Genomic DNA, 26,498 nt, shown 5'->3' with positions numbered 1-26,498 from the left:
AGGTGATTTATATCCATGAAAAAAGTATGAAGCAATATCCTTAGCCTTCAGCACAATTATGAACTTTTACGGCCCAGACAGTGAACTTGGAGTCATTCTCTTGCCATGTTCAGTTTTTGCCATATCTGGATTTGCCTATCACTACTTTTTATTTAATAGCTTTCTGAAAATTGACTAACTTCAGTAGATTTCTAAAAGGTTACCTCTGCGAGATCACAAACCGGGCTTACTAGTTGCATTTCTTTTAGTAAACATGGACATGAAACCAGCTTCTCCACCTTTACCCAGCTTCTCCCAGCTTCTCCCAGCTTCTCCCAGTCTCTCCCAGCCTCTCCCAGCCTCTCCCAGCCTCTCCCAGCTTCTCCCAGCCTCTCCCAGCCTCTCCCAGTCTCTCCCAGCTTCTCCCAGCCTCTCCCAGCTTCACCAGCTTCTCCCAGCCTCTCCCAGTCTCTCCCAGCTTCTCCCAGCCTCTCCCAGCCTCTCCCAGCTTCACCAGCTTCTCCCAGCCTCTCCTAGCTTCTCCCAGCCTCTCCCAGCTTCACCAGCTTCTCCCAGCATGCCTGGCTTCAGTGGCCACAGTCAAGATACTGCAGAAAGATGACCCTGTACTTCTCTCAGGATAACTTGCAATTTGAGGGGGGAAATCCCTGAACATAGGTGGTTAATAGCTTTTATTTCAGATGTAAAGTTAGTTAAGGTAGCCCCCACATATCATGGCATAAATTTGAGAGCAGATAATATAACAATAACCTCTATCATCATTTAAAAGCACAAATCTGGCACTTAATAGACTAATTCACAGTCTCTCCATCGCAAGTTTTACTCATGAATATCATATCACGAGGGAATGTGAAATCCTTTAATTAAACATGATGTGAAAGCAGCAGAGATGGAGAGGAGTGCTGGGGAGGAGAGGGAAGGACTCTGCGGGCAGTGAAAGCTGGGGAAGCCTGGGTGTGTCTGCGGGACCCGGCTCCCGTCACTCCAGGCGGGGCCCTTTAAGAGCTCTGATAAACAGCCCTCTCTGTTTAGATTATCAAACCAGTTGCCAACTTACTTTAGGAAAACTGATAAACACGTAGAATAGCATATTTCTATAATGAGTGAAAAGCAAAAACTAAGGCAGAATGTGAGAAATAAGCTAAGTCATCTCCAGGTGTTTTCAGTAAAGGTTAAAGGAGGAAGGTCATGTTTACAAAGCTACCCGGAACCGGCTGCTGCAGTGCGACCACTCCTGTCCCCACGTAGCACTTGCACTTTTGTAGGAAGCAAGAGACCTGTCCCTGGGTCTACAGCCCATGTGGGAAGACACCTGTGCCACTCAGTTTCTACGCGACTCTGGGATTGACTGGCAGCTGCGCTGGGGGCGGCAGCCATAGTATGAAAGCTGCCAGAAGGATGGCCTAGCGTGGAAAGGCCGCATCTGAGCAGCCGCTTCGCTGCTCTTCCTGTGGCCGCCCGGGATCAGGTTCCAAAGCCAGCTCGCCTGGTTTGGTTTCATTCAAGTTGACCTATTGCTATCGGTTCTGGACGATCTAGTATAAAAATCTGAGCTCGGGCCCTGGTGGCAAGGCTTGGTTGGTTGGAGTGTCATCCCATACATCAAGAGGCTGCGGTTTCTGTTCCGGTCAGGGCACACACCCAGGTTGCAGTTCCTCTCCCTCTCTCTCTCTCTCCCTCTCCCCCTTCCTCCCCCTCTATCCCTCCCCCTCCATCCTTTCTCTCTAAAAATCAATAAAATCATGTCCTCCTGTGAGGATTAAAAAACCTGAGGTCTGATTATTGTTTTAGTATCACTTTGTCACTAGAAGTCAAATTCATGCTCCCATATTCAGACCTAAGAAATCCTTGGTATGATACTGAACATATCATTGAAAGTAGGATATTGTACTTTCAATGAAGGCAGGGAAATGTTAAGTAAAAAGTGAGTAGAGAAACTGGCATCATTTTCGTTTAAGTTAAAGAATCTACCAAAAAAAAGGGAAAGTTTAAAAATAGTCCTGGTTTCCATGGACACTATTATGGTCACAGTTTTTATCAGTGGACGGACGTCCTGACACTGAGTCAGGAGAACACCTCGGGGACCGCGGGGTCTGCAGTGGTGTCGTGTCGGGTGGGAATGAGCAGCGCCTTGCCAAGCAGCCCAGGTCCGAGGCCACGACGGCCTGCGAGAGGAGGCTCTGTGGCTGGCATGTCCTGGGAGGGACATGGGAAGCATGTGCACATGGACATGAGCCTGAAGAACTGAGGGACAGGCAGGGAGAGGGACCGGAGCACAGCGAGGCCCGGAGGTGGTGTGGCGGCGAGCTGGCCGTCCCCGTCAGCCGGTGCCTGTCTCGGGGTCAGCGATTCACTCGGTTGGCTGGCGGGAAAGGCCGCCGGCGGGGAAGGCAGGGAAGCACGCTGCTTCTAATTCCAGGAGGGGACGTGGGATTAGCTGTACTCTCTGACGTGTGTGGAGGGGGTGGGCGATGGGTTAGATTCACGGGTAGGGATTGTCCCGCCCGCGGGCCGTAGAAGGCCCACAAAGGCATCTGGGCTGCCCTGCCGAGGCGTGAGGGTGAGTTCATTAAATGTCTGACCAAATGCAGCAGGCCAGTGTTTAATCTTGCCTGGCCCAGAGATGACGTCATAAATCTCCAAATGGCCCTGGCAGGAAGAAGGTTCCCGCCCCGGGTTTAGAAGGAAACGGCCTGTGGGCAGCAGCGGAGCCCCTCTGTCCCTGCCCCTGGAAGAGACAGGCTCACTCACCCTTCTGAACCGGAGTCAGGAAGCACCCACTCCCTACTCATCTCTGAGTAGGAAGATCTGTGTCCCCTGCCCTGTCCATCTGCATATTCTTGGTAGAAGAGTCACGGAAGTGTTACCACTGGGAGAGGTGACACAGGTCATTGGTGGGATTCCCTTCAGTTTTCAAATGCAGAAACGGAGGGCAGGGCAGTGTAAATGACTCGCCAGGTTTCTGGTTGTTAGCACAGCAGCCCTGACAAAGGAGGCCTTTATCCCTGAGCTCCCTTCCAGTGCTGGTGTCAGGGGAAGGCGAGGCCACGCCCACTGCGGCCTGGAGGGAGGGCGAGGCCACGCCCACTGCGGCCTGGAGGGAAGGCGAGGCCACGCCCACTGCGGCCTGGAGGGAAGGCGAGGCCACGCCCACTGCGGCCTGGAGCTGTGAGGAGGAGGAGAAGGGGCTCAGGCTGGCAGGGCAGGGAAGCATGCCTCACACTCGTCCTTCAAAAAGTGGTTGTACTAAGTTTTTATTTTTATTAAATTAAATATATATTTCTGCCCCCATCAAACTTTAAAAGTTATTTTATAATTTAATGTTACTTCAAAAGTTATGTTATAATGTAAGTATAAATTTTTTTGAGAACACAAGCAGTATATTAGGGAAAAATAAATAAGCAAAAATGAAGTACAAAAATACTAACGACATTATATTTATGTTTATTTGTTTTTGACAAAGGTGATAAGATAATTTATTTGGGATAGAGTTACCTTTTTATCAAACAGTGGTAGACAACATACAAAAGAATGAAGTTGGACCCCTTCCTCTCACCGTATACAGAAATTAATTCAAAATGTGTCTTAGACCTAAAGGTGAGAGCTAAAGCTGTTAGAAGAAAATAGGAATAAAAAATAAAACAAAACTTGCAGCTCAACAGAAAAGAGACAATAAAAACCCCAATATTTAAAATGGGCAAAGGACTGAAAAAATATTTCTCTAAAGAAGAGGTCAAGAGGTCGAGTAAAAGATGTCAACATCAGCCGTGGCTGGGCTCAGGTGGTTGAGCCTCATCCTTGTGGGCTCTAGTTCTGAGTTTTGGGTTTTGGGTTGATCCCGGGTTGGGGTGTGTACAGGAGGCAACTGATCCTCTCCCCTCCCCTTCCCCTCCCCTCCCCCTCCCCCACCCTTTCCCTCACCCCTCACTTCCTCTCTAAAATCAGTAAACATATTACATATTCTTGGGTGGATAATAATAAATAGATGTCAACACTATTAATCACTAAGGAAATGATATAAATCAAAAGTACAAAAAGTTACCACTTTACATCCACTGGGGTGGCTAAGATAGCCGTACAACAAGTGTTGGCAAAGATTTGGAGAAATTGGAACCCTCAAACAGTGCAGCTGCTTTGGAAAATAGTCTGGCAATTCCTTAAAATGTTAACTCACATTACCACATGACAACATCCTACTCTTAGATATGTAGCCCAAAGCATTAAAAACATATCAGACTAGCATGCGTCCTCATATTGGCACTAACCACATGGCCAGAATGTGGGAACAGCCCACATGTTTGTCAGCGGCTGATGGATAAACAGAACACGGACACACAGAGGAATAGTATTGAGCCATAAACAGGAACCGCAGTGCTCACACTCACTGCACAGTGTCCAGAAACCTACATGCCATTACGCTAAGAAGCCAAATACGAAAGGCCACATACTGTATGATTTCATTTATATGAAATGTCCAGAATAGGCGAGTCTTTAGAAATGGAGAGTAGAAAAGAAAAAGGTACTCCACAATTTTGAGTGATTGGAGAATGACCAGCAGTTTTCCGTAACTTAATTTATCAAATAACATGCCAGTGAAATAAAATACAATTTATGATCTGGGTTATTTTTTGGGGGGTCGGGGAGAGAAGCTTTAAATCCAAATGGGAACAGATGTAGCCTTTTGTTATGGATGTATCAGAAGTGGAGAGGAAGGAGAGAGGTGAATTTGGAAAAGGAAAAACAGGCAGGGGGAGACTTAGAAGACAGATGCGAGAACCCGAGGCCGGCCAGCACCAAGGAGCTGTGTCCCTTCGGAAGGAAGAGCTGGCATCTGAATTAGCAGGTGTCTATTCTTTTTCTCTCTGTCCAAGAGGATACTCTCGGTTGCCTCAGAGAATATTAGCTCACAGGACTAATGGTGGAAGGACCACTGAAGACTACAGACAAAGTGAGCTGTTCTTGGTTTTAGCGGGTGAACTTAGTGATTGTAGGTCTGAGTTTGGTTACTTAGTGAACTTGGGAAGGCAGTAGTGGATAGTCATCATTGAGGAGCCTTCGTGTTATATAAAATTTCTCAAAGGCTAAAGCCAGTGTTGAAGTTAAGTCTCTGGCTGGTATACTTTGACATGAAAAGAATAAATAAAAACAATTATTTTTTTAAAGTTTATCTTTATTGTTGTATTTATCTTTATTACAGATGTTCCCTTTGTTTGTTCATGTTTTTCCCCCTTGACCCCTCCACCCACACCCGTCCCCCCAGGCCTTCACCACTATATTGTCTGTGTCCACGAGCCCTTACTTCTCTGCATGTAAGTTCCAGGTTAATCACCCCCTCCACACCCCACTTTCCCTCTGTGATTCGTCAGTCTGTTCCATGCTTCTGTGTCTACAAACAGCTCTTAAGTAAATGTCATAGGAAATGACATGACAACATGCTGTATGTACTATTGTGTAACGTCAGGAATTGTAGTTACATGTTTATGTGTAATCACCCTTTCCTTGGCAAGCTGGTTCTTTCTAATCTGAAATGCTATCACTATTATTTTGTTAAAATCATACTTTTTACATATCAAGGATTATCAAGAGAATGTTAAATCAACTGGTTTTTCTTGATTGCATACTATTTGTATTTCATATATTCACAATAAAATTAATCGAAAGTGTCAGAATGCTGTTTTCTCCAGTGTATTGGCATCATTCTGGTCATTACCTTTAATAATATGAATGATATTAACGCAGGTCTTTACCTTCCAAAAAAAGGGGGGATATACAGCTCAGTGTATGGAAATTAAATAGAATGATACCATTATTTCCTGTCTATTCATTCATGAATCCATCTAACACTTACTGGCCTGTGTTCTGTGGGAGGGACTGAGTGTGTGGAGATGAATTAGACCCGATCCTTGACCCTAGGGATTTCCAGCCCGGGAGCTTATAGTAAGAAACAAGCAATTGAATCTCAATTTTAAAAAGCTTAATTGGGGCCAGACAAGTTTCATTCCTTCAGAGCCAGGGTGTCTTTCTTTGTCACTGGCCGGGCAGCTGCAAAGCCGCCCCCTCCCCCGAGAGTGGTCCTTGAACCGTGTAGTTATGTGATTGGCTCGCAGGATTTATTTGACCATTGGATGCCCACGTTGTCATTTTCCCTCCATGTTTCATTCTATAAATGTCCTAATCAATTTACGGTAAAAACCTGCTTTCCCTTGTTTTTAAAGTTCCCTCCTTGTCCTTTTCGGCAAGTCCCCAAAGGCAGTTCGAACTTGAGTGCTAGTCCCACTCTTCTGCTGAGAGGGGACTCGGTCCGGCTGGTGGGAGGATGGGGCTTCAGACAGGAGGGGCCGGAGGCCTCTGGGGCGGAGGGCAGAGCACTGATTCTTCTCGTGTACGCGTGTTTGTATATGTGAGAAGTTATCGTTGCACAGCAAACAATTCCTGCAGCACACAAAATAAAAACTGCAACGGAAACCCAAAGTGACAGCCTAAGGACTCAGTTTCCCACCACCCGCCTCCCGGCCCCGGTCCACAGAGGCGCAGTTACTGCAGAACCTTGCTGCAGACATTCTGCCAGGTCCCCTCGCCAGTCTGTTTCTTTTGTCTCCAAAGCCGAGCCCTTTATTTCAGACAGTGTATTTAAAAGTCTCCATTGGTATACTAAAAGGGAGAAGCAAGTGACAGTGTGAATGTTTCCACTCGCTGGGCGAGGGAGGCGTTAGCGGGCCTGCGGGCGCGGCGCGGCGCAGGAAGCGGGCGGCTGCTGGGCTGGGGAGAGGCGTGCGCTCAGTCCGGAGCCTGCAGTGTCATATGAACTTAAAAAATAAGAGCAGACAGTCTTTTCATAATAACGTAGTTTTAATGCAGAGGCACGTTTTTAAGCGGACTTCTGAGCGTGGGACTCTGTGTGGGAGGAGTTGACTCTCTCTGGACTTCAGGTGTCGCTGGCTGTCCTTCCGAGGCCTTAGTCAGTTGTCATCTGTCCTTCCTGACCAGGTTGAACTAAAAATAAATGCTTAGAGCACAGTAGCTTTTATTCAACCGTGGAGCCCTCACAAATATGTTAACCAAAGCCCAGGCATGGGGTGGGGGGTGGCAAGCATCACATTAAATGATGTACATCTTATTGTGGTCATAAGCTCCTCTGCTGAATGGGTAGTATTTTCTTTCATAAGATTATTTTCAGAACACTCTCAGCTGAACCCAGAAAGCACAGTAGAGTCAGCATTTGCAGTTTTTAGCTACATGAATTCCTCATTTTGTTGTGCTTCATAGATACTCCTTTGTTGTAGTTGTTGTCTTACAATTTGAAGGTTTGTGGAACCCTCAGATAATGTGTAGAAGATTTTAGCCTGGAAGTATTTTTAATTAAGGTAAGTGCATTGGTTTTTTAGACATAATGCTATTGCATACTTAATAGACTATAGAATAGTGTAAACATAACTTTTTTATATACCCTGGGAAACCAAAATCACACGTGACTCACTTTATTGCCATATTCGCTTTATTGCAGTCATCTGGAACTGAACCCACAATATCTCGAGGTATGCCTGTATTGATATTAATTTTATATCCTTACTCTAGTTGAGGTTTCAGGTTTCCAGTTTAAAGAATCACACAAAAAAATATGTATAATGGCTAAGAATGGAGTTGGCATGTAGCATTTCTCAGGAGCAACCTGATAGGATATTCACAGTAAATTTTAAAACTTAGTACTTGTTAACTGAGTCAGTCCATTTCTCTGATGTATCTCCTGGTAAAAATCAGTTCTATACTGGGATATTTAGCCTGGTAAAGTTTATTTCTGACATTACTCATAAATTAAAGAAACAGGAAAGGAATGTCCAAAGTAGATGAAAGCTAGGTAAATTTTGGCATGCGACTAGAGCCTTTCCTTCCACATCAGTAAGCAAGGTACTTGAAGACTGCTCGATACCATGAGGACTTATTTACAGAATTACATTGGCTATAAGAGAATGATATAAACTTCATGCTTTAATTTGTCAAAAATATGTATGCGTGTAAATATAATTTTTTTATTTTCAACATTTTCCAAGTTTTCTGCAATTAACATATATTAACTGTTAACATTATGAAAATACCTTAATAATCTTAATAAAATTGGTAAAGAAATAATTATTATGGTTAGGATTTTTCTTTTTAAGCTATTTGTAATATTATTTTTAAATGATTTCCTTCTTTCAGAATGTGAGAATTCTAGTAGCTAGAAGGATTCTTTAATTTCAAATATTGTCAATTTTTTTAAATTCCATTTTGTATCATCTATTTTTCTAGTTTTATTGAGATATAATTGATATACAGCATTGTATAAGTTGTATACCGTAATTATGTACATAGATGATAAAGTGATCTTCATAATAAGTTTTATTAGCTTCCATCATCTAAAATGGTTACATCTATTTTACTCCTTTAAAAAAGTAGGAAGGAGAACATGGATAATAGCAATTCTTTCCTTCAGTCCAATGGAATTTTACCCTCTGTCATGGGCTTTTCATAAATCTCGCTGTGGCCGTCGCAGTTTACTTGGGTTATTCTTGTCTCTGTGAGGGCACCCTTCCGTGCTCTCATTAGGTAGTTTGTACAGGGCTGGGTGTGGTGTTGTTGTTCCCAGGTTTATTTTCCATTTTAAGGCAAAATAGCTTATTATTATTATTTTCAAATCATATTAGATTTCCAGCAAAATCATTCAAAAGCCAAAGGGAGATACTGATCTTTGTTAAGGTGTCGTTCTATGTATGTGTGTGTGTGTGTTTGTGTATTTATTTTTGAGTGCAGAAAACATTCATGGTTTTTTTTAAATGTTATCTTTATTGTTGAAAGTATTACAGATGTCCCCCTTTTTTCCCCACTGAACCCCTCTACCCTGATCCCACCTCCTCCACAGGCCTTCACCGCACTATTGTCTATTCATGGGCAATGCACATACTAGTATGCATATAAGTTCTTCCCGCTGAAATTCGTCAGTCTGTTCCATGCTTCTACATCTCTGGATCTATTTATTTTTAGTCAGTTTATTGTGTTCTTTAGATTCCACATATAAGTAAGATCACGTGATTCTTGTCTTTCTCTGACTGGCTTATTTCGCTTAGCACAATACTCTCCTGATCCCTCCATGCTGTCTCAAAGGGTAAGAGATCCTTCTTTTTTACAGCAACATAAGTGTGTTTATTTTTAATGTTCACTGTGGAGTAATTATAAGTAAGGGACAAGTGGCATTTGTATGTCTGCTGTATGAATGTGAACCAATAAAATATATTAGTACACATCCTAGTGGTGATATCAAATACAAGACTCATGACCTGGCCGGTGTGGCTCAGTGAGTTGGAGCATCGTCCCGTGTACCAAAGGGTTTTGGGCTTGATTCCCCATTGGGACACATAAGCTTTGGGTTCAATCCCGGGTTGGGTCACGTAAGGAATGCAACCAATCGACGTTCTCTCTCACCTTGATCTTTTTCTCTCCCTTCTCCTCTCTCCAGAAAAATAATTAAAATAATAAAATAAAATACAAGACTCCTGTGTGTGCACACCAGTGCATGCATGCGTGCATGTGTGAGAGTGTGTGTGTGTGTGTGTGAGTGTGTGTGATAATTCACTGTGCTTGAAGTTAAAAGTCAGGAAGAGGCAGTGGAAAAAGTTGCAAAATAGCCCTTTCCTTGAAGAGAATGTGCTTGTGCACAAAACACAACTTTCAGTGTTGGTTTATATTCCTGTTTGATGGAAAAGGGTATGGAAACGACGGTAAAAACACTTTGTCTGAAAGAAGTCTAGATGCAGAAACCTAAGAGAGAATCTTTGCGAATGTGGCTCATCAGCGAGTGTGCAGCTCTGCTTCCCCGAGTGCACGCGGCCAGGTCCGTGACTGGTCCACGGGCCAAATCATCAGGGACCCATCGGAACCCCACCGGGCCTTAACCCTTTCTTGTTCTTGCCAAGTTTCTCTCACACTTGGGTCAGCAATTTTAGGGATATGATCTTCTTGCCATTATTAGCTTTTTTTTTTCTTTTAAGCTAATTATCTACTTGGATATGTTTGTCTTTCTGAAGTATTTTATTCTCAATTATTAATTGCACTATTGTTTGCTTGACAAAATTAACTTGTGAAAAGATTGTGTGAGTTATGGTAAAGTAATTTATGGTGGGAGGGAAGAGAAAAATGTATAATCTGGGTAAAAACAGTAAGAGAATCAAAATTAAGTACAGATTTTGCAATTTCATTGTGCAGATTAAAAGATAAGTTCTAGCTCCTTAAAGAACCCTTCGCAGTGTGAGCAGAGCGCTTTGCATCTAATCAAAGCCTGTCAGGCACTTTTTCTAATGGTGGCACATTTCTAAATTGCACTGCTGGCATTCGGGCATTTAACTCCTGCTTTTCAGTAACAGGGCAGCGTTGATGGGTGAGGTTCCTGGGGAAGGAAACGCAGTCATTCCTGTTGGCTTGGGGCCTTTGGGGTTCCTCTGTGGGCTGGTCCCTGGCGGCAGGCTCCTCCTCTGAGCCTCTGTGTGTTTTCTTTCAGTTTGCCCCACGAGGAGCACCCCCACAGCCACCCGCTCTATGGACACGGCGTGTGCAAGTGGCCAGGCTGTGAAGCCGTGTGCGAAGATTTCCCGTCGTTTCTAAAGTAAGAACGGTTTTACGTTGCTCTCTTCTTTTTTGTAGCTATCCCCTCCCCACTTCCATGCTTTTCCTCCTAAAATGCCTGTTTGCTGGAGGGTGTCACATGACTGCTTTGAGAGGGACTGGACATCTCAAGGTCGGGCACACTCTCTCGGGAATGGTGACAACTTTGAGGGAGGCCTGCCCTGTCGAGAGCAAGGGGCGCACACGCCAGGGGCAGGGTGTGTGATGCGCTTGTTAGGAAGAGCCTATGTCCACCCAGTCTCCCACAATGACAGGGATTAAAAACTCATTCTCCCAGTATTACACTTGCAGTTAGTTTTCACTTTTATTCATGTCCCTACATGACAAATCAGTGACTGCTCATGAGCCTACTTTTCTAAAATTGGTGCCAGTGACTGGCCAATGCAACTTGTTGCTTGGGCCTCTTCTGTGTTTCCATACAAATGACTTTATAAACATAAACAATGGATGCTGAGGAAATGTTGACAGCTTGATTCTTATCTTTCTATATTGCTGTTGACTTTGGTTCCCATTCTTGTCCTTATGTGGAGGGTGCGGTAACTTTAATTTCTACAATTAAAGTATGACTAAAATTTGGGTTATCTCGTTTGAACCTGTAACACATGTCAAGTACCTCTGGAAGTTATTGATGTGTCTACCTGAAGTGAAATGCTTTGCACTGCAGCTTAATGTTTCCCTTACCTGCTCTACATCATTGACATCTTGTAAGTGTATCGATAATATCGTTGAGTCATTGATATGTAGACTGAAAGTTAATACATTATGCTTAATATATGTCTATACAATAGAACAATCAAATATGTGTACAGATATAACTCCTCTATATCTAGGTGCATGATGGTTTACAAATGGAGTGTTGAGGGTCTTCTCTTCTGGCTTTTCTCTCATTCATGCCTCGGGAAATAGAGACAGGCTAATTTACGTGGAGGTGTCTGCTCCAGTGTGGACTTTATATTGTTAGAACAATCTATCTTTATGGACTTGGGTACAAATGTAATACTAAAGCCACCTTAGAGGTAGAGCTAGTGTTACCCTGCAAGTCATTTTGGTGACTATCATGTTTTGATGCATGAATGGAAGTCTGTGGATTTTTTCATAGCTTCCCAGATTTAATATTTCACTTTCACAGCGCTGTGTGTCCATTAAAAATGGAAGTACTCTCAGTTTCTTAGGGAGAGATGCCTACAGTTGTTTCTGAATATCAAGTCAAGATCAGTGATATTTTATTTTAAATTAAGCAATAGCATTTTGCAATTATTATGATTCAAGTTAGTGCGATTGGGCTTTGTTCTCTTATGAATCACTCATTATAGAATCTTTTATTGTTACTTCCTGATCAGTTGCCAATTCCTATTTAGGTATTAAGAGGAAAAGATCTTTGTAGAAACCACTTTTAAGTTCCATCTTGGTGCTGATTTCACTCATCTATAAAAAAACCAATGAACATCCATAAACAGGATTTATTTGTATAAAGTCTTTAGAACTGTAAAATTGCTGTCAATAGTTTTGGTGACATGTTTCAATTTTAGAGTCACAGGAAAATGGGTAGTTTTCCAATTTGACCCATTTAAAAAAATTTGTTAATAGCCAAAAGTATTTCCATTCTAATCTGCAAATCGTAGGTCATTTATTATGTGAGCAGACAATTAGGGGATACACATGCACATATGTACATATGTATATGTATGTATATATGCAAAAGGATACCTCCACAAGGAGACAGCACAATTTTAAACCACATCTAGTACTAAAGAAATGAATCAAAAGATCATTAGGATTGAGGCCTAGACTTGATTCCTAAAAACAAAACAAAACAAAACAAAAAAACAGCCCTCTGCTCACGGAATTCGGAGTCTGGCTCTTGTATAATAGGTCCTGTCATATCCAGTGGTTTTACGTGTGACATGCCATGTGCTCAGTTCATGTCTGCTCAGGGGAATTGGAAAGCCCACCAACCTGCAACTTTAGCTTACTTTCTTTTTTTTTTTTAATATTTTTAATTGATTTTTTACAGAGAGGAAGGGAGAGGGATAGAGAGCTAGAAACATCGATGAGAGAGATACATAGACCAGCTGCCTCCTGCACACCCCCCACTGGGAATGTGCCCACAGCCAGTGTACATGCCCTTGACCGGAATCGAACCTGGGACCTTTCAGTCCGCAGACCGACGCTCTATCCACTGAGCCAAAATGGTTTTGGCTAGCTTACTTTCTTGCCCTTATTTATTGACTTATTTTTGTTAGAAGACTTTTGTGGAAGCTATAGACCCTCAACTTAAATTGGCTTACGCCAAAGAAGTGGTGGGGGATTCTGGGTGATAATTGGTCTCCGTAACTAGGAAGTCCAGTGGTTTATAGCCACTTCCAGTATGGCTGTGTCCAGATGCCTAAACAAGGTCATTTGCGCGTTTGTTCTTTGTCTATTGGCTCTATTTTCTTTTGTGCTGCCTTCATTCTCTCCACGTGGAACCGACTGAAGAAGACAGATGGACAGGCCACAGGTTTATCAATCCCAGAGGGCACGTCCTGGGCAGACTGTCATAGCTCAGATTGAGTCGCGCGCTGTGCTCAGAGCCAGTCAAGTGAGAGCCAGCCCTGCCCACCCCGCGCACTGCAGGGTCGGGGGTGGGGAGGTGGGGGTGGGGGGAGACAATGAGTGTTGTGAACCAGTGCGGGGAGAGGAGATGCTCAGAGAGGAAAACTTCAGAACTCACTTCATTCTCATGGAGCTTTCCTGAGTGACCTGCTGGCCAGCCATGTAAGACAAATTCAGGATTTTAATTTTCTTCTATAGCAGGGGTCCTCACACTTTTTAAACAGGGGCCAGTTCACTGTCCCTCAGACCGTTGGAGGGCCGGACTATAGTTTAAAAAAACTATGAACAAATTCCTATGCACACTGCACATATCTTATTTTGAAGTAAAAAAACCAACAAAACGGCAAAAACACCCGCGTGTGGCCCGGGGCCGCAGTGTGAGGACGCCTGCTCCACAGCGTGATGTTAGCTCTTGGAAATTCAGTGGTCTTCAGGTTCCGGCCTCTGGCCCGCTGCAGTGGAAAACTGGTCTCCTGAGATCCCTAGCCCCACGTCTCGGTGCAGGCCGAGGGAGCACGGCTTCAAGGAAGCCAACTTTTCTTCCCAGTGAACAGACGGAAAGAGCCACCAGCTTGGTTCAGGCAAACCACGTGGCCTCCTCAGGTGCCGCCCTGAAGTCATTGCTACTGGGAGTGATGTTTCAAGCAATTCTTCTCAAATTGCCAGATCTGTAGACGGAAAGCACCCCTCTCCTGGGCACCTTCTGTTCCATGCTCTGCCTTCCTTTGGAGTGTTTCTCGTGGCCTGAGCACATTGGTACCCGTGGCGCTTGGCCTCTCCCAGGCACTCTTGCTCTGCCCTGGATTTAGATGTTGCTTCATAGGTTTTCTTCACCTATGTTCTAATCTCCTGATTTTACACTCCCCTGGAGAGGGTTCGTCATTCACTAGCCCTGAACTGTGCGACAGGCACAATCCCAAGTGCTTTCCTTATTAGAACTCACTCACCCTCACACGCACCTTATAGTGATGCTACTGAAGGCTTACTGTCAACCGACAGGTAGACCTTAAGTCCCACAGCTAGTAAGAGGGGGGGTCAAGATCCAGCCCCAGACATTCTGGCTTCGTAGCATTTGCTCTTAACTGCAGGGTACCACCTGCTTAGAAGCAGTGATTTTATTAACTATATGCCTCCACTTAAGGCTCGAGCAGTGCGTTTTATTAACTATGCTTTCTACTTACAGAAAGAAAGCTTTGAAGAAAGGCAGATGGGGCAGTGCAGCCACTTACTGTTAGTGTGAAGTGTTCTTTGTGCTGGTTACCTCGCATCTTCGGCCTTGGTGTCAGCCTGTAGTTTGGGGAGATGGTAGCAGGAAGCCCTCTTAGTTTAGGGCCGTTAGAATCAGACGTACATCATGTAGAGAGCCTGGCCCATACTAGGCACTTTTAAAGAATATTAGTACTTCTTTTCTTATTTATCTATCTAATTAAGTATTTTTAAGGAGAGGTCATTTGAAACAGTCACACGTTTCTGACCTATGGATACCCGGGGGAGGGGCTTGACGTGGCAGAAAGGCCTCTCCTAGTCAATTTTGATCACGCCTTCCTGGTAAGAATCCCGCGTGGCTGAGTGTGGTCTCAAGGCAGGGAACGGCCAGCGTGCTCTGCGAGGATCAGACAGTGACGAGGAGAGGGGCAGCCCTCCCCGGCCTGTGGGCAGGAGCAGCCGTGGGCCACGGGGAGGGTGCTGTGGCCCTGGGGCAGATGGCTGACCTCTGACCCAGGGTGCAGTGTTTGGTATCAGCACGTTTTTAGCTGAGAAATCTTTCTGCAGTTCCTTGGCCATTGCTGCCCAGTGTTACTTTCGTTTGCATTCACAGTTTCTTCCTGTTTGGGGTGTCCATGCGTGCGTTGCCGTTACTTCCTGCACCAGCAGCTGCCGTGGGCTGGGCTCCTGCTTTCCGAGTCCCGTGTGAGGGGAAAGTGACTTTGATGGGTGACCGTTTTCTGGTCTGTTGCTAGGGTGCTACCATGTAACTTCTAGAGAGGCCAGGATCAGCGGTTCAGGACAAAAACCCCATCTAACAATAAAATGTCACTGAACTGAGAGAGGGGTTAAGGGAAGGGACTGGGGTCTAAAGATGATATTCTTTGTCCCTCCTGAGAAAGAAGTATTGTAACTGTTGGTAAATAAAAAGCAGAGATTTGACACTTTCTGTGACCATTCTGCAGTGTTTATTCCCGAGGTGAGGGCCACCACAGGGCCTGGATTTCCAAGATAAACACTGCTCATCCAGCCACCCGGCTCCCTCCCGGCTCGCAGGCGCTTTATCAGAATCTGCAGACACCACCCCTCTGTTGTACGCACTTATTTCCCTGTTTTTTCTCAAAACAAGTTACAGTTTTAGTGTTGATTTTTAAAAATCTATCAACCATGAGTTACCATGTGACTGTCGTATTTGTTAGAAGTAACCGCACCAGCAGGTGCCCCTGCTAACGCTAATGAAACCAGCAGCCTGCGTGGCTTGGCATCTGCAGACACAGAAAAACAAAAACAAGCTGAGGGGGCGGGGCTCCTGGCCGCCTGCTCTGCCGCTGGGATCAGGTTTTTTCTTTCAAACCAGGTTGAACGCAGTCTTTACCAGTAAAAACATGGATTTACAATTCTCCCCTTTTTCTTTTTAGAAAGGGACTCCTACTTGGCAAGGTAGAGAGTGAATTTGAAGTTAAATCATAACCACACTTTCCTGTTTCCCACTTAGAATGTAAAATCAGGTGCAGACGCTGGTTTCACAAATACCAGGTACTCTTAAGTGCTTGGGGAAAATATTCCCTTTTCCCTACATTTTCTTTTAGATGACCACTTGTGTAACATCTAATAAAAGTGTAATTTGTAGCCTTGCTTAGTATCTATTTGAAATAAATCTTTGGTGGTTATTTTGTTGTTGTTTCCATTTTTTGTTTTTTTTTCCCCTGGGGAAAAAAAACCACCATGCAAAACAAAAATTTATTTGAATATCAGTGAGCTGTATATTACTTATTGAAGCCAAAGTAAATTTTATACGTGCTCTAATGGGCATGGGCGGCAGGGAAAGAAATGTTGGAAGAAAGTGCCAGAGCTGAAACTTGGAGCCTTTGGAAAAGGCCGAGGGTTGTAGACAGGAGAGGACATTTCATTGCTAATTTGCTCTAAACAATTTTTTTCTGTGAATTTTACTTCTCGAAACTGTGAAGAATTTTATGTGAAAGAAACTACTAAGTGCTTTCTGTAATGTTTTCACAAGTGTTTTTATCATGGTAACATCTTGTTTACTTTAGTTCCCTGCCTAAAACTACTTGGAACATGTTAAGAAAACATTTCAAGAAAGCCTGGACAAAGAGGCTTTTGTTTAACAGCCACTGTGAGGCTGGGAGGATCACAAAGGTGTTAACTTTCAGCCCCTTAAGCACTTCCACATGAAATTCCAGCAACTCTGTTTGTGGTTTTGGAAAAACAAAGTGTATGTTAAAGAAACCAGGTATATGCTAATACATGTCGAAAGAGGCCGGATATCATAAATTGTTTCAAACCCATTTGCGGCTCTCAGTTTGCATGCCTGGATGTTCTGCATGGAAATGGCTCCTGGTTAGTGCAGGAGCCGGAGCCGTGCAGAGGCCTCGCCCTCTATGCACATTGAATCCCAGCCCACAGTGTGTCCCCACCCCAGGTGCCGAGTCCGACCATTACAAAATGAGCTTAATATTGTTATGAGTTTGACTTTTCCACATATCATGCATTTTTGAGTCATTTTAGAAAAATAAAAATTGGATGGTACCAAAAAACTTTTTCCCCCTTAAAAAGTCTCTCACGTTTCTGACATTGTTCAGGAGTTCAGGACCTCACCAAGTTCTCAGAGGTCAGAGTGGCCTAAACACCACAGTGCCCTCTAGTGATCTGTAACGTCTTAGATAGAAAAGTTTAGACAAGTTTGCCAGAGATAGGCCCAGGGCCGCCAGTTTGCTCTAAAAGAAGCAAATAACATTTGAATGCACTTTTTTTTTTTTTTTTAGCAAACAGAGTTTAGTCAGAAATGCAAATGAAATGACATGATTTTCTTGTAGGCTGTGGAAGCATTAGAAGGATTTTTTAATGTCTACCCCTGCAATTAATTCTACATATCCCTGCCTGTGTGCAGACAGCAGGCTGTCACTGTGGACACACTGTGTGTGTTTATGTGTTGCAAGAGCCAGTAGGTATTTCACGTGGCCATTTCCGGTGTGTGATTAGAAGGCATTACTTAAAAGACAGGGATCATCTCTGCTCCACACTTTTATTGACACTGTCTACCCTATTACGGCTACGTCTAAGTGGTAAAATTTATTATTAGCTGTAGTGTCACAAAAGTCTGAGACAGCGATTTTCCTTTCAATAAAAGTAGTTAAAAACCTTTTAGAAAATCCATAATTTTGATTGCTGGTACTTCATAAATGTATAACTGGTACTTTTTAGCTGTCTCTTTAGGGAAAAATGAGTTTTATCACCTGCAGTACCTGGGTTAATGAAACCGTGTGCTGGAAGTTCGCCAGGATGAAAGATGAGATCATTCCAAGACCCTAATATTGGCAACAGGTCTTATAAAAAGCTCTGATTTTTGAGTGAAGCATCATTAGATGTTTTTAGCTATTATTTTATTTGAATTGAGGGATTAAGTTAGTTGTCATTTTCAGAGTTTCTGTACTGGTGAGATTCTCATCTGGCAACACGTCCGAACCCCGTGCCCTAAAAGCCCGTGCGGAGCCAAGAGAAACAGCCGTGTCCGTCAGAGCCGCGGAGAAGCATTTCCGTGCTTCGGATTTCAGCTCCAGTTCCTGCTCAGCCCTTTACAAATCACGACTCTCAGCTCAAATTTGAAATAATGCTGCCTTTTTCCCCGGGTTCCTCCTGTGTTTGATTGTTTGTGGATATTAGCTGTCCAGGAAATCCCATACTTACAGATATAAATCCAGAATGATCTTGTTTTTCCGCAGCCAGCCCAGGATGTATGAGACAGTTATGATGATTTGTTAATTCTGTGACCTGTGTTTATTTTATGTGCCGGGATCAGCGGCTGGAACAGTCTCGTGTCTCGCACACAGAAAGCAGCACTAGACCTTTCCTTTTCTGCTTTGGTTTTCTTGCTTTATTTTTTGGAAAGTTTTTTTTTAATCTCCCACTGCCTGTTCTTTTCGCACTTCTTCATATGGCGATAAGCGAGCGAGACACCGTGCCGACACACTCCCGCTCAGCCCCATCGAGGCAGGTCTTCGGAGACGTGGGAACTGGGCACAGTCTTGCCGAATGTGTTTCGATCCATAATGTGTCTTGACTGTGTAGTTCTGTCTCATTTTCGTGGTAATATACATCCCCCCAAGAAACAGATCAATCCTCAGATTTAATATGTGTTTAGGTAGAGCTCTGCATAAAATAATAAAATTGCGTCGCGGTCTTGACGAACAAAAGTCACCAAGGTTAGCATCTTCCCTCTCCGCTCGCTCCCGTGCTGTGGTGAAGACAGCCCCGCGGAGCCTCCCTCCCGCCGGCCTGCCTCTGCGCCGGCTCCGCTCCGCTCGCAGCCCCGGTGTCCACTCGCCAGCCCGGCGATGCGGCCGGTTTCCTGATGTATCGGCTTAAGATGGTGTAGGAATAGACGGAAACGGGGCCAGTCCACCAAAACGGTACAGAAGGAGCAGTGGAGACTCAGTCCTGCCCGACGACATGTGCGCGCAGTGGCCTGTTGACTCGATAGCTGCTTTCCGGGCAGACCTGCCTCCGCGGCCCGTGGGCTAGAAGAATGGCCGCTGACGGCCCTCCCGTCCCAGGTCTCCACGTTTTCCAGAGCACTCTGTATTTCAGAGCGTTCGGTGGCTGCATTAGAGGCCATTTGAATATTTCATTTCCTATTAATTATGCACTGTGACTCTCAGTGTCATTATAAAAGAGAGCCCTAATGTAACAAAGGATGAAAAGAACCATCAAGCAGTGTGACCAAAAGAAAATATTCCAAAGCTTGTCACGTCTGACCGGCTTAACATCTCTAATTTGAAATCCATTGCATTCATCTTAAATTAAAGCTTAAGGATTCTACCTTTACCTCGCTGCTTTTGCTGCATGCTTTAGGTGACTGCATTTTTAGTTAAAATATTAATGGATTCTGAAGGTAGGAAGTCTTCCTTATTTAAGTTATCAAAATATGCACAACATTAAGTATTGAGTTACATCTGTAATTTTTGCATTTCACCTTTACACCCTGGTTAAAGACACAGCTGCTGATGAGAGCGTGCGCTTCAGTTAATAGGTTAATAGCCATTAACTATTCAACTAATAATTCTTAACTGTTAATCACTGCAACTCTCTTCATTTTATTGCTGTTGTGGAGGAAAATATAGTGTAGGTGTTAATTTATTATAAAGAAAAGGACTCTCAGAATTTCATATTACATTCCTAGCTTTCAGAAACATCACCGTCAGTTTGATTAAATAAGGTGAAATCATTTTTTACGAAACCCTTGATTCTAACAGGTTTATTTTTTTCCAGAGCTATTTCTAGTAACCAGACCATTCAGTGCAGTGTGGCAGCCTGACCATTTAAGAGTAAAACAAAAACAGTGGGACCGTTTACAGAAACAAGTGTTTGACTGAAATCTGAATACTCCATTCTTGCACAAACAGTTGTTTAGCTTTAATTGTCTGAACTTTGTTTGGGGGCTGGGGCTGGGCTGGGCTGGCGGGTTCCATTTAAAATTCACAGTGCTGGTTTTCCTTTACATGGCTAGATAAAGGAAACTTTAAATTATAGTAAATGACAAAAAAAGTGAAATTCCCAAAGTCAGCTTGGGCCCCATTTGCTGAACTCCCAAGTTGAGCACGGAAGCATGCTTGGTGACAGTGACCTACATGGTCACTGCAGATGTGATGTAATTTATGATATATATAATATATTGGATCCATTAGCGAGCATAATGAAGTAGTGAAATGAAAGGGTATTTGTGAAATCAGTTCAAACATCCTGCTAGGATTATGATTAAATGATTAATGAAATGCTCCTGCATAAGCATTTTCAAACAGTAATTCATGCGGAGGCTGATAAAGACCGTCCAATCACATTCCCTTCAGTCCTGGACCTTATCGCCACCGTTTTATATAAATCATGAAATGCGTTGTCTGCCGGCTAGCTACTTACTTAGATTAGTTATAAATGTGCAGAAAGAGGGAACATCTTTGCAGCATAAAATAATCACGCATAATTATATTCATAATTCACGCTTGTGACAGATTCCATCTTTCTTATTCTTGTTGTCCTTTGCCTTCCTTCTGGCTTCATTTGATTTCTCTTATCTTGATGACATAATTAACTGCTGCAGCTATGGGGAAAATAAGGAGTCTCAGGGAGCCCAAAGGGGCTTATTCCTTTATGGATACACAACAGCAGCGCACAGTCGCCATGTGTTAATCCACAAACACTGTTTAGACGACATCAAGGGCATAACTAACTGTCCTGCAAACGTGGCGGAAACGCCGGCTCCTCCTGCCGCTCCCTCTGGAGGGCCCGCGCCGGAGAAGTCACAAGTAGGTGAAATGAGGCGCTGTTTGGGGTTTTGGTAGTTTTGATCTTTTATCAGTTTGGCACAGGTGACTTGGAAACCTGGTGGTGCCGACCCGAGAGCCCCCTTGCGGGACGGACGCTGGTTCTGGCCCGGAGCGGCCAGCGTGGTGCTGGGAGCAGATGCGCGCCGCTCCGGGAAGGCCCTGTAGGGCGGGTGTGGTGCCGTCTCCATGGAAGTCCTCGGTGTTCGCAGACCCAGCAGATGCTCTCCTGTCTGCAGCCGCGTCCCGGGCGAGCGCAGCTTGTTTGAATGCAGGCTCTTGGCTTGAAGGAAGCAGACGCTGCTCCGTGGATGGAGCGGCGGAGGCAGGATCTGGCCTTCCCCCGCTGATGGCATAGGGTGGGTGCCGTTACCCCACGGTTTGAGGCAAGTCTCTCAGGGTCCCTGAACTAGGTTCTGAATACATAAAACGAGGACGTGAACTACTGCCGTCCGATGCTTTGGGGATCATGGGTTTCTTTGCACATCTCTTGAGTCGTACACCTTCCCCCGTCCCCCAAATAAACACAGGCTGACATTTTTTCATTTTATTTCAAGGAATCAAATTATTCCAGTTTAAGAACACCTGAACTAGGCTATTTTCTCAACTACACGGTCTTTTTAAAAAGCCAGCTGTGAAATAGTGTCCACCCAGCCAGGTGAGGGGACAGCCCGAGCCGCCTGGGGTGGGCCTCTGTTGTCTGTTCACTGACTCTAAACCGAACGGACCGGAGTCATTATCTGGCCTAAGATTGGCGGTGACATCTTGGAGGTGTCTTACCATTGTTCACATACCTAGGATCCTCTTGGCTCCCCTTTGTTTTTTCAGTGGCGGGGCAAGGGGGCAGATGTTCATCAAGAAGGATGGAGGCCGCCAAGGTTTTTCAGTGGAAGTCCTTCCAGGAGCGCTAGGACGCGCACGGGCAGAGGGAGTGCTGCCTGCGGGCGCCCGCAGCCGGGCGGGCAGGCTGACTTTCACCCGGGGACGTGCTCAGGGTGACTGTTCGGTGGAGTTGTCTTGAAAGGTTGCAAACTTGGGTTCTCAATTTCTTACTTAAACTATGTTTGGAAAGAGCAACTGAAATAGGGTAGCATCTAAAGTCTTAATAACCAGCCATCCCTAGTGGTGTTGTTGTTAAAGCATTCAGTAATTTCATACTAAATCCAGACGTGCTTTTGCCTAAATGTCATTAAAATGTTGTTACTGCATTTTGAGGCAAATCTCTTCATAACTGTTTTTTGTATTACTAATAAGAAAGTACTGAGTAACATGGATACAGGATTTTCAAGGTTTTCAGCTTTGCTTCAGCCCTCTGATCGCCAGAGCTCTTGCACATGGTAAAACTGATGGAAATCTCCATTTGTCCGCCTTTCCCGTTGGAAAATCTAGTAAATAGTAAAAGGACCACAAGACGGGCATTTCAGCGTGTGGCCTGATCACCTCTGACCTGGATGTCCAGACCATTCACAGCCGAGAAGCCAGCCAGAGTGTTCCCTTTAGATAATTGTCTGCATGTTCTCCCTCTCATTGGTACACAGTTTGCATGTATGGATTCATGTTTCAGATTTCATGTTCAAAGTTATACCGTTTTCCACCTTTGCCATTTCTGACATTCATGTTAAGTAATGCATCTCAGTAATAGGAAGTCAGTTTTCCTTGTGAACAAACGCTTATTCAGACCTAATACAAATGAGAGAATTCTGAACGGCCAGGCCCTGTCTCAGGTTTCTGCCCACTGAGGTGGTCTTGAATGCAGCCTTGACTGAATTTGTGAAATTTTCTTTCTTATGTGTGAATGTTTATCGCCAGATTCTCTGCAGAACTGGTCCCTAGGAGACTTACTGTGGTAATGCCAGTGTGGGGAGTTCTATGTACTGACAGTCCCACGCGGTGGAGATGGACAGGCGGCCGCCCACTCAATACTGCCCACTGTGAGCCAGACCCACTGCCTCGTGTATGCCTAAACATCCTGGTAACTTGTATTTTCCTTTTTGTTTCTCCATTTCACTTAATGATTTTCTATGTATTGTTGCAGACATCTCAACAGTGAGCATGCGCTGGACGATAGAAGTACAGCTCAATGTAGAGTACAAATGCAGGTTGTTCAGCAGTTAGAGCTACAGGTAAAACCCAATTTCCTTTTCCTATTACCTCAGTGTTCCTCAAACTCCAAACCTCACTAGTGCTCTGCAGTGAGTCCCTGTCCCTCGTTACCGAGTGGAAGGTACAGAACTTGTTGTATTTGACTGGTTTGATGTTTCACTCTTTGGGAAAGTCCTGCCTCAGTTCACTCTTTGGAGTTCTGTGCGTTTGTGTGCCCGCAGCCACCTCTCACCCCTGTCAGCGCCCCATCTCTCTCTCTCTCTCTCTCTCTCCCTCCCTCCCTTCTCTCTTCTCCTTTAACTCGCTGGTTAACTGCTGTTAGTTAAGTGCCTTAAGTTGCTAATATTATTAACCTGGAGTTGAGGGGTGTGGGGGGGCGCGGGGGAAGCTGGGAAGAGAGGCTGAGAGAGAACCGATGTGAATGAAGAGAGAGCGAGCGAATGTGAGCAGGACTGGGCCTGAGTGCGCCTGCCGGCCGTCCTCGCCTCACACAGACTGACCCTTCTGTCCACAACAGAACGACCCAGCGTCCGGCACACGTTTTACATGCACACGGACAGACTCACACACACACACACACACACACACACACACACACACACACACACACACACAGAGGTGAAATCTCTGTACCTGGAAATCCTTGGGTCACACTGAAGGTGCTGTGTGACTGGAGAAAACAAACGTCTGCCCGTGGGCCTGAGGGTCCCAGCTGAGGAACGGAGGGGGCGTTTTCAGCGTGGCTCCACTCCCTGGCATAACGTGTGTGTGCACTACAGTGTTTTATCAGTCACTCCATTCTTGGTGTAATTCATAGAAAATTCGTTTCTGAAAGTAAAAATTGGGTCAGAAATGGAGATTATTAAAATGTGCAATTGCAAAGGCCCGACCCTGCAAACCCCATTTGTGCAGCCGCGTTGCAGAGGCGTTAGCGCCGGGGCCTGGCCTCCCTCCTGGTTGGCGCGCAGAGGTGAGCCCGCTCCGGGAAATTAAAACAATGTTGTACATTATACTGTTACCAGCCGTCGGAAAGGCTGTTTTGTATGCGAGACAGCAATGCTGAGATATATGGAGAGCCCTAGGCTAAGTACAGAAGATAATTACATTTGGAATTTTACTGAGTTAAGTCATTTATAGCTTCAAACAGTTGCAGGGAAAAATCAGCCAAAACACACTTAAACTTTTTGTTGTGATTTTTCAGGATAGAAGGATTTTTAAAAATTAGTTATCTTATTTGACAAATTAAACTTTTTAAAGTAAGATTGTCTCAAAAGTTATTTTCTTCAGCTAGTTAATATTTTTCTATTCAGACAAATGATAGGAACTTCTAGAAGAGTAGGGTATTTATACAGGCAAAAGGCACATCATAAAATCCCCAGATTTTTAGGTAAATCTTTGGAAACATCTTTAAATTTAGCAAGTTTTTGTGGAAGGTAAAAAGCCATGTATTTATCTCACTCCAAAAGTTCACTTTATACTGAAATGTAGTAAGCCCTTAAAAAACTGGATTCAGCCTGAGTTTACATGTGCTGCTGGTAGTGTTTATAAAGTGATACATTTGTTTATTTAATTGATAAAATTAAATTCTTAATGATCAGCTAGAACCAATTATCTGCCAGAGTTGTTGTCATGGTTGGTCTGGTAGGCATCCCGGACTGCACATTCAAATGTGGGACCCTTGTTACTCACTCAGCAACCGGTTACCTGTTTTATTCATTATTCCTCGCTTTCCACGCAGAGCAGGCGGGAGAAGAATAGGAGCTACAACATTAATAAGGGAAGTGGTTATCTTCTGGCAGCTTTCTGATGGCGTTTTGTGGGCGTGTCCCACATAGCGTGGCCGATGCCGGTGACCTGCCAAACAATACTTCTGCTTGGGAGCCGGCTTTGATGAAAGAGGGCTGGCCCCCTGGGGGTGGAGAGAGTTGTGAGTGTGGAAATAGTGCTCGTCCAAAGCAGGGCTGATGACTGCACACCATGGACCAAATCCCATGAGGAAAGAAAGCGTTTTACATTTTGAATCATTAGGGAAAGCAAAAAAAGACTAAACTACGTGAAATGCAAGTGTCACAGTCCACATATAAGGTTCTGTTGGAACACGGCCACACCCTTCGTTTATGAATTCTCTGTGGCTTCTCTTGGGCCACGGAAACCGGGTAATTGTGACCATGATGCCCTTCGGCGGAACATACCCACCATCCAGCCAGATGGTGGGTATGTTCCGCCGAAGGGATCATGGGGGGCCGCAAAAAACAGTTTATTACATTGTTAGCAACTTGTTCCTTTATTTTCCTGGCTACCTAAATCCGCTCACCTCTCTTACCTCTTCCTTCTTGGCCTTGGTGTATAAGTAGTCACCACACAGGTCAGGCTTCTTCAGTAGCAGCTTCACATGATAGGTACTGCTGACCTTTATCTGTATGGAAAGCAGGCTGAGGGACCTTTTCATTCATTCATCCATTCATCTACTCATGCATACAGCAAACATCCCCTGTGCCTGTGACAGCAGGAACCTTGCTGGAGCCTGTGAGGAGGACGGAGTGAGTGAGAGAGGACTTCCCCCCGGTTCTTCCAGCAGAGGAAAAGCACTGGTGAATAACTCCCCACTGGCTTGTCCATCGTTGGGCAGCCAGCGAACACCAGTGGGTTGTTGAAACACCGGAAACAAGTTGAAAAGGGAGTTTCCGTGCTAGGCAGGGCCCAAACCCAAACAGACTTTGTCTGTTCTCCAGTCGGATGAGATACACCAGGAATGTCAACACCTTGTAGTACCTCATGAACCTGTCCCTCCGGAGACAGTTAGGAGGAGCCCTTCTCGGGTGAGACGGGGGTCTGGGTCGCAGGGCTGGTCCCCTGGGGAGAGCTTGCGGCGGGCGCAGTCACGCTCAGCGGGTCTCCTCCAGCCTCTGTTCCACGGAGCGCAGCCTCTCCACGTTGCCACAGTCCCGTTTGCCATTTCATGCGCCCGGGCCTGGAGACGTGCTTTCTAAGGAACGGATTACCAGAGCCCGGGTAACCTCAGTGTAACCTCAGTGTTCTGGGGTTCCGCAGCCTTCCTCCAGCCCGTTCTCTCAGCAGCCCAGGTCCCCTTATGTGGGGGTACGCCCTGGACAGAGCGGACCCCAGAGCTTCTCTTTCCCTTAAAGAGGGCATTACCCAGTCCTGGACCTACTGGAACCTTCCAGGATCTCAAATTATATTACATAATTGCCACTGATTAACTTGAATTTGGAAATCATTTGCACCGAGCCCTAATCCAGGTTTGAACAGTTGCCCAAGGACGAGCGCCGCTTACAGCAGAAGTCCGCCCCGGGCCCCCGACTCGCTGGCGTTTACACCTGGGAGAGGCCACACATGCCCCCGCTGTAAAAACAGACCCCCGGAGCCGGCCGGCGTGCCTCAGTGGTTGAACCAGGAGGTCACGGTTCAATTCCCGGTCAGGGCACATGCCCGGGTTGCAGGTGTGATTCCCAGTGTGGGGAGGGCAGGAGGCAGATGATCAGTGATTCTCTCTCATCATTGATATTTCTGTCTCTCCCTCCCCCTCTGAAATCAACAAAAATATATTAAAAAAACAAAAACCGAGCTAAATTACTCTCAGAGTAG

General features: G+C 44.9%; 1 protein-coding gene and 1 long non-coding RNA gene across 13 annotated transcripts in view; one reads left to right on the top strand and one right to left on the bottom strand.

The window, feature by feature from the left end:
- FOXP1 (forkhead box P1) overlaps nt 1-26,498 on the top strand; it is a 565,106-nt gene that overhangs the window by 502,654 nt on the left and 35,954 nt on the right. For all 10 annotated transcript variants that reach the window (XR_008558876.1, XR_008558877.1, XM_054729759.1 and 7 more), the window contains 2 exons: nt 10,529-10,633; nt 22,825-22,912. Coding sequence is in view for 8 of the 10 variants with exons in the window: in XM_054729759.1 (XP_054585734.1) it covers nt 10,529-10,633; nt 22,825-22,912 (193 nt within the window). In the remaining 2 variants the exon portion in view is untranslated. The remainder of the gene's footprint in view (nt 1-10,528; nt 10,634-22,824; nt 22,913-26,498) is intronic.
- Nucleotides 6,379-24,839, bottom strand: LOC129152152 (uncharacterized). Of its 3 annotated transcripts, none has more exons than XR_008558880.1 (3): nt 24,597-24,839; nt 23,526-23,720; nt 6,379-6,453 (listed from the first exon to the last, which is right to left on the bottom strand). It is a non-coding gene; the product is annotated as an uncharacterized LOC129152152 (long non-coding RNA). The 3 variants fall into 3 exon arrangements; XR_008558881.1 differs by having other exon boundaries at nt 6,390-6,432; XR_008558879.1 differs by lacking the exon at nt 6,379-6,453 and adding an exon at nt 20,521-20,566.

The sequence above is a fragment of the Eptesicus fuscus genome, chromosome 18 (assembly GCF_027574615.1).
Source record: "Eptesicus fuscus isolate TK198812 chromosome 18, DD_ASM_mEF_20220401, whole genome shotgun sequence".
Taxonomy (NCBI): domain Eukaryota; kingdom Metazoa; phylum Chordata; class Mammalia; order Chiroptera; family Vespertilionidae; genus Eptesicus; species Eptesicus fuscus.
The sequence above is the reverse complement of the archived record's forward strand: the minus strand, read 5'-3'. Positions and strand labels throughout refer to the sequence as shown.